General features: G+C 40.4%; 1 protein-coding gene across 2 annotated transcripts; it reads left to right on the top strand.

Moving 5' to 3' along the window:
- The first annotated feature begins 2,543 nt into the window (after nt 1–2,543).
- Nucleotides 2,544–6,848, top strand: NANOG (Nanog homeobox). Of its 2 annotated transcripts, none has more exons than XM_059934452.1 (4): nt 2,544–2,694; nt 4,842–5,110; nt 6,199–6,281; nt 6,473–6,848. In XM_059934452.1, exons 1-4 carry the CDS (start codon nt 2,544–2,546, stop codon nt 6,846–6,848), a joined length of 879 nt encoding a protein of 292 aa, XP_059790435.1. The 2 variants fall into 2 exon arrangements, with proteins under 2 accessions (XP_059790435.1, XP_059790434.1); XM_059934451.1 differs by having other exon boundaries at nt 6,199–6,285; nt 6,432–6,848.
- Nucleotides 6,849–8,376: the final 1,528 nt, after the last annotated feature.

The raw sequence follows: 8,376 nt of genomic DNA, 5'->3' as shown, positions 1-8,376 counted from the left end.
ACCAGCCCCCTGCCCTTTGGTCTTTCTCTCCGGAGGCTCTTACCTTAGATACAATGGGGCCCAGGTAGGGGGATGGGGTGAATTCGTCTCAGGCTTTCATGCAAAGACTCCCATCAGCAAAGAACAAAACTTCCCATACCTGCAGTTTAGAGAGCTGCAGGCAAACCAAAGTATTTGGTGTCCTTGACTGCCCCCGTTTACCAAACAGTGCTGATTGAGAGCCAGGAAATCTAGTTTCCCTCCTTTTAAATTTATTTTCCCCATTTTATTGAGATGTAATTGACATACAGTGTTGTATTAGTTCAAAGCGTACAACGTAATCATTTGATATATATATATGTGTGCTGCAAAATCATCACCACAATCAGTTTATTTAACATCCACCACCTCACATTCTCACATTGCTTTTTTTTTTTTTTTTCTTTTTTGGCCACGCAGCGCAGCACGGCGTGAGGGATCTTAGTTCCCGGACCAGGGATGGAACCCGTGCCCCCTGCAGTGGGAGCACGGAGTCTTAACCACTGGACCTCCAGGGAAGTCCCTCACATTCCCTTTTTTAAAAAAATCATATTCTATTTCTAATGAGACAGAGGCTATCTGCCTGAAGCACAATGTATTCCACCCACCCTCTCCTTGACTCCCCTCTTCCAAACTCTTTTTCCCCTCCAGAATGATGGTCTGAGAAGACAAAGAAAAGATTACATAGAATTTCATCCCCTTGTGTGGACCTGGCAATACTCCTGAGCTTGCAAGGTGGCATCTTTGAATTGTGAGCAAAAATCAGCTTACGTGGGAGCAAAGCCCGCAGGTGGAGACCAGAGCAGCAGAGTGCATGGGAGGATTAGTCAAGAATTGTATCTTAGGAAAATATATAATTGGAATTCGCTAAGGGTTTACTTTTGGCGATAGGAGATTGGGAAAGAAGAAAAAAAATCTTAGAATTCCTGAATGTTGAATTTGGGAATGGGGAGGAAAATTGAAAACCGTAGATTGTTATACTTTTGTCCATAAATATGTTAGTGCTGGAACCCAATATTAAAAACTGTTCCTTTGGAAAACAAACCAAAAAAAAAAAAGAAGAAGAAGACGAGAATGAGGATGGAGTGGGGTTGAAGGGCCTGACAGGATTGCCGGGCCAGAGAAGGAAAAGCTAATTAAAGAAAGAGCCAGAGGGGAAAAAAGACAAGAAGATGATTGCTTGGGAAGGAGGAACAGACAGGAGGGCAAACACTGGTTCTAAAATGAACCTATCACATTTGCTCTGGCAAGTCCATTACAGGAATATCACCTGCCTAGAGAACGTTCTTTTTCTCCCTGTTTTCAATTGGGTTTGTTTACAGGTCAATAAATTTTATTATTTTACATCTAGGAATCCAGTAATGTCCCAGGTAAAATAAGAAGGTGGTGCTTTCATTCTATCACACAATGTTAGATTTCATGGTCTCTAGATTAAAATAAAAATCACAACAAAAAGGTAATTTCAAATTTAGAGGTCATGGATATAGGATCCTGAAAGAACTTCTATTAACAGCGACGTTTGTAGATCACTGACATGTCAAATGTTACGAGTATTTAGTACTTTACTTTCCTTGATTCTTACAACACAGAGAAGGTACTTTTGCCCCTATTTATAGATGAGGAAACTGACACTTATTAAAGTGGCTGAGCCAAGATTCTATCCAGTAATATGTGTATAAAAACAAATTTAAAATCCTCCATAGTAATGGTTTATGTATAATGACTAACCCGGCACCCAAGGTCCTAGGTCCGCAAGTCCTTTCCTCTGGCTTTTGTCCTGCTGAAAATACTTGCTTTTCTGAAAGCTAAAAAAACAAGAAAGAACTTAGGTGGGAGTTGAAAACAAGTACTATTTTTTAACCTCAACCGATGCCTTAACATTCAGTATGTGTTTTATTGTGACCTTGGAGTGAACCAAAGAGGAAAATGGAGCTTGTTGAAATTTCTGCCATAACGAGCCTGATTTTGAGACCCTAAGGGGTCTCAAGTCAAGGGAATTAATTGTCCTAGTGGGAATTTCAATCACCTTAGCTGGGCCCCAGGAACTGGAGGTGCATCTTTGATTTTAAAAGGTGGAAACAGGGTGAACCTAGAAGTACTTCGTTGCTGGGTTTATTTTGTTTCCAGGTTCCGTGGTCCCAGTTTTCCAGTTCCCCACCCAGTCTAGGCTACTCAGCAGCTCTCTTTTGCATTACAATGGCCTTGGTGAGGCTGGCAGACAGGATTAACTCGGAATTCGCAAGGGTGTGTGTGGGCGTGGGGCTGCCAGGAGGGGCGGGTCGAAGTATGGTGGAGCCTTACTTATAAGTCTAGAGCCTCCACAAATTTTTTTGTCATTTTCCTACATTGGGCTGGTAGGCCTCTGTTATCACACAGGTGACTTCCCTTCATCCCATCTTTTAAATACTTTTACACCTGTAGATCTTCACCTTTCTCTAAGCTCTTCTACCTAGATTCTTAAGCCTGGACTTTTCCTACCATCTATCTAGCTCTTTGGTTTTCTCCCTCTCCTTCAATTCAACAACATGAGTGTGGACCCAGCTTGTCCCCAAAGCCTGCGTGGCCCCGAAGCATCCAATTCTAGGGAATCTTCACCAATGCCTGAGATTTATGGGCCTGAAGAAAATTATGTGTCCTTGCAAATGTCATCTGCTGAGACCCACGACATGGAGACTGGTAAGAAAATACTGAATCCTTGAGAGGCTAAGTTCCTTCAGGGAAAGGGAAAGAAGGAAAGAGGGTAAGGGTTATCTGTTTCCCTCTTGAGCCCATCAATATAAGGAGGTGTCATTATCTATTAATCCTCTCGACACCTCTTTTTCAACTGTAACTTGATGGGGTCATGCCCTTTCCCCAATGTTCCGGGCGATAAGAGCTGTGGACGGAGAGACGCGGGACACGGGACTCAGCCATTCAGCTGTACACGGTGTATTTGAGAGCTTACGTGTGTAGGCACTGTGGAAACGCAAATGTGATGTGATAAACTGATGTGTAAATCTTAACATATATGAAAGGCACCTTTTGGAAATGTTTTACCTTTCTACTACAGTAGCGGTTGGCTCTTCCCCTAACCTCTGGATGTGTGGACATTATTGGGCAGCTGAGTTTGTAAGCACCTGCTATGCTCAAGTCTCCTAAATCCCGAGGAAGTGTTCACCCCATTTTATGGTGGATGATTCCAAAAGGGTTTAATACGCTGACAGTCAAAGTGGCGAGAGCTCAGATTTGAAATCCAGTTTGGCTTTGAATTCTATACTCTTAATATTTAGGCTTCTAATTGGTAATTTTGGGTGTGAGAGGTGCTCGGGATATTGTAAAGCCGGCACAAACTTTTTTGGAAATCAGTTTGGCGGTAGTTGTTAGAAATAAAAAGGTAGACCAGCCTTTACCCAGGGATGCTACTTTTAACATTTATGGCATAAAATAGCTTAAAATCTGTTTACATTTATGATTACAACCATAGAAGTAAGTTGTGGAGAAAGGAATAAGTAAACAAACTAACTTATATTTGACTGTTGGATTTTAATGTTACCCTGTTTTTCCAAATTTTGTGTTAATGTCCTTTTATAATTTCAAATGTTGAAAATACAGCTACAGCGCTGGATTGTGAGGTAAACAGCTCGGGAATGAGCAATGGACATGTCCTCCTAGCAAGCCAAGTGCAAGTGTGCACAGATAATTTTTAAGACATGCTCCACTTCTAGTCATTAGTTGAGGACTTTCCTTCTTAGATCTACTTGTGAAATTGTGAATTTTTTTGCCTTTTAAAGCCTGTCCATTTATTCCACGACTTAGGGTAGAATTGGAGTTAAGCACTGGGAATACCTCTGTGCAAGTAAATCTAAGTAATACAGGAAATAAATTTTTAGTTACAAAGTCAATAATATATACCAGGCCCTGTGCTAGACAATTTTTTATATGTTACCTCATTTGGTTTTTAAATTTTTTATTTCTGTTACCTCATTTTAATCAGTGAAAGAAACTCCATGAGGTATACCGTACAACACGGGGAATATGACAAGTATTTTATAATAACTATAAATGAAGTATAACCCTGAAAAATTGTAAATCACTATATTTGTACACCTGTATTTATATAATATTGTACAGCAACTATACTTCAGTCAAAAAAACCCCCAAAAAACCTATGATTAGCTTAGCCCAACTGCCAAAACAAACAAACAAAAAAACCATGAGGGAGGAATAATTTTGGAGATGAAATCACAAAGTCTGGGTTGAAACAGGAGCTTTATCAGAATTCACATTTCCTGATAGTCCTGGTATTAAGACCAGGCAGCAAACTTGATTTTATAGGGTCCTCAGAACCTGGATCATCTGTTTCAAAATTAAGTACGTGGGAGTTCCCTGGTGGTCTAGTGGTTAGGATTCATCGCTTTCACTGCCGTGGCCCAGGTTCAATCCCTGGTCAGGGAACTGAGATTTCCCCCAAGCCACGCGGCTCCACCAAAAAAAAATTAAGTAGGTGATGATTAAGGTACATAAAGGAAGTTATGGAAGGACACAAAGGTGGGAGTCAAATGATGATTCTGACCTTTGAGAACAGTCAGGGTGTGGGCTCCTGAGCTTTGATTGGCAGAAAGAAGAGGTTTGAGCCCCCCTCCGCTTCCCAGCAATACATGATATTAGCCATGTCCATGACATGCAAAATGGCATTTGCGCAAAGGTTAGCAAAGTGTTCAGGATTGCTTAAAAATAAAGCTATTAACTTATTATCTAGCTCTGAGGACTTTAATAGTGCTTTGAAAACAATAAACTTTCAATATTTGAAGTTTTAGAGAAAAGTGTCATTTTGTTCCCAACAGTCTCTCCTCTTCCTTCCTTCTCCATGGATCTGCTTATTCAGGACAGTCCTGATTCTTCCACAAGCCCCAGAGTAAAACTACTGGCCACGGCTGCAGACAAGAGCACAGAGAAGAAGGAAGAGAAGGTCCTGATCAAGAAACAGAAGACCAGAACCGTGTTCTCTCAGACGCAGCTGTGTGTGCTCAATGACAGATTTCAGAGGCAGAAATACCTCAGCCTCCAGCAAATGCAAGAACTTTCCAACATCCTGAACCTTAGCTACAAACAGGTATGGTTGTTTTCTTGTTTGATACAACAAGAAATAAGAAACAAGGTTAATTTCTATGTACCCTGTTTATGCACCCCTACAAACAAGTTAACTTTTAATATGAAAATGGAACTTTTTGTAATGTGTTTTGTGGCAATGTGTCAATTTTTTTGGACATTCTTTTCTTTATATTCTTTTCCATTACGGTTTATCACAGGATATTGAGTATAGTTCCCTGTGCTATACAGTAGGACCTTGTTTATCCATCCTACATGAAACAGTTTACATCTGCTAATCCCAAACTCCCAGTCCTTCCCTCCCCCACCCCCTCCCCCAATGTGTCATAATTTATTTAACCACTTCCCTTGTTGCACAAACCAAAATTGTGAAAATGTTTCCAGTTTTCCTTAAAAAAAGGAAGACCATACCCCCCTTATCTTCCGAGTTAGGAGAGTCCCTAGCCAACACTTGTTCTCATTAAAATTAAAATTGTATGTTTTGTTTCTATCTGTTAATCATTTTTCATATATTTATTGGCCATTTTATTCAGTTACTGGCGCCATACTTGGAAAGTCCTGTTCCATGATCTTATTTTATATATATATATTCTTCTACCTCTCTGATCTCATTCTCTAACTACAAACCATCTGCAAAGTTTAGTTTATTCTGTGCTGCAATATAATTTGATATTTTCTAAATAGCTGTCCTTGTGGTATGTTTCATAATTCCTGAATTAAAATACCATTATCACATTAAATGTAAATGTGCTTATATGGAGGTGGGCTTTTTATTGCAAACAAATTAACTGTGACTAATGGGTAGACATTTAAACATGAACTTCCTAGTTAGTAGCAGACTTGTGGTGTGTTCTGTTCTATCTGGTTAGGTTTATTAAACATAAAGTAGCCCACTGACCTGAGGGGCTCGAAATTCATCCAGAGATTGAAGGGTTTAAGAAAGGACTCTAGAAGTTAAAATTTTGTTCCGAGTTTGAGATAGTTGTAGCTATCGGAAAAAGCAAACAAACAAACAAAAACTTAATATTCTTTGATCCCAGTACATCCTGCATTACTAGTATTTTGTGTTTTCCTGTTACCTTTTCCCTGCAGGTTAAGACCTGGTTCCAGAACCAGAGAATGAAATGTAAGAGGTGGCAGAAAAACAACTGGCCGAGGAATAGCAACACTGTGACTCAGGTAACAGGAAACTTATTTTTCTGCTCTTTCCTAACAAGGACTTTTTAGATAGATTTGTATCCATTGCTGAAGCATGCAATCCCTACTTCAGACAATTCTGATTTTCCTTGTACCTTTTCAGTTAATCCATCCTTCTCTTTCAAAAGGGCCCAGCAACTACAGAATACCCGGGCTTCTATTCCTACCACCAAGGATGCCTGGCGAACTCTTCCGGAAACCTGCCCATGTTGGGTAACCAGACCTGGAATAACCCAACTTGGAGCAACCAGAGCTGGAATAGTCAGTCCTGGAGCAACCACCCTTGGAACAATCAGACCTGGTGCCCCCAAGCCTGGAATAACCAGACTTGGAACAATCAATTCAACAACTATGTTGAGGAATTCCTGCAGCCCCAGACCCAGTTCCAGCAAAATTCTCCTGTCAGTGACTTGGAGGCCACCTTGGAAACTGCCGGCGAAAGCTATAACATAATACAGCAAACTGCTAAGTATTTCAATTCCCAACAGCAAATCATGGATTTATTCCCAAATTACTCTCTGAACATACAGCCTGAAGATTTGTAACAATGGCTGTATTATTCAATCTCCATTTGAGCCGTGACTGTATTACTTCCCTAGAATTTTTCTTTTACAATTACGTATCTCTCTGCCTTGATAAGCTGCTTTTCCTTCTGCCTTTTGTGTCAATTTGGGGGTGTATGATTGGTGTCTAATCAAAGAGGTTTCAGAAGCATCGGCTTCTACGGACAACATGATAAAAGATGACTGGCGGCTATAGATAACTAGGTTATAATACTATTTTTTGGATATCTTTAGGATCTAGAACCTAACCTCAATAGGGAGCAAAAGTACAAAGATGTGTGATGAAGGATTATTCATATTTTCTGGGATGGGGAGGCTTTACTTGTTAAGCGCCTCAGTTGTTAAGGTGAAGGGTTAAGCTACAATGTGCTTCACTGATTTCCTCTCCCCTTTTTGCTATTTTACTACAACCCCTAATTTTTTCCACCACTCTAGTATTTGTAGAAATATGTTTTGATTTGTCCACATCATAATACTACCAGTTGGCTGGTTCGTTTATAAGTACCAATAAATAAAAATATTACCCATTTTACATTTAGTTGTCTCTCCCCTGATTTCACCCAGTGATTCAATGAGTAAAAATCTGACTAAACATGGGAATATTTTTTGATATGGGGGGAAGAAGTTAATCTTCTAGCCACCTGGGAGACTACTATCTTAGAAGTGAGTAAAGGAAAGGTAACCAAATATACAATACTAGATGACTAATTAAACCTGAACAAACTTATTTCCTCCTCGTGTGTGTAATGTTGAAACAATAAAATTTGTGGTTGTTTGCAGTTAAAGAAGAGTGCCACATCTGGAAGATCAGGAGCAAAGAAGTGATAAACAAGAGTTCTTAGGTTTGTAAAGAGGCTAAATAAAGGGCAGCCAGGGGCGAGGCAAATAATGGAAGGTAGAGGGCGCTGAGGGAGGAGGGGGAAAGGTGGACGAATTAGAATCTCCCCCTGTAACTAACATATGAAAGGTTCTGTGACTGCTCTTCTGCCAGAAAAAGCTATGTTGAAATAGGCTTTTTTTTTTTTGGCTGTGCCAGGTCTTAGTTGCGGAACGTGGGATCTTCGTTGCAGCAGGCGGGCTCCTTAGTTGTGGCATGCTTGCAAGAGATCTAGTTCCCTAACCAGGGATCGAACCTCGGGCCCCCTGCAGTGGAAGCGCTGTGTCTTACCCACTGGACTGCCAGGGAAGTCCCGAAATAAGCTTATTTTTATTTTAATTTTATTTTATTTTATTTCCGAAATAAGCTTATTTTTAAATGACAGCTTTTACTTTTTAGGACACTGTTTAAATGTGTAGACCAGCTACAAAGCACAGGTTTTTTGTTTTGTTTCGTGTTCTTGTTTTTTTTGGTGGGGGGCCGCGCTGTGCAGCATGTGGGATCTTAGTTCCCCGACCAGGGTTTGTACCCGCGCCCCCTGCAGTGGAAGCACGGAGTCTTTACCACTGGACCGCCAGGGAAGTCCCCGCAAAGCACAACTTAATGCACTGTTTTAAGGTATGAGTCTATAAT

Source organism: Balaenoptera ricei, chromosome 10 (genome assembly GCF_028023285.1).
Source record: "Balaenoptera ricei isolate mBalRic1 chromosome 10, mBalRic1.hap2, whole genome shotgun sequence".
Taxonomy (NCBI): domain Eukaryota; kingdom Metazoa; phylum Chordata; class Mammalia; order Artiodactyla; family Balaenopteridae; genus Balaenoptera; species Balaenoptera ricei.
Note: the sequence above shows the minus strand (reverse complement) of the source record. Positions and strands in the feature narration are given on the sequence as shown.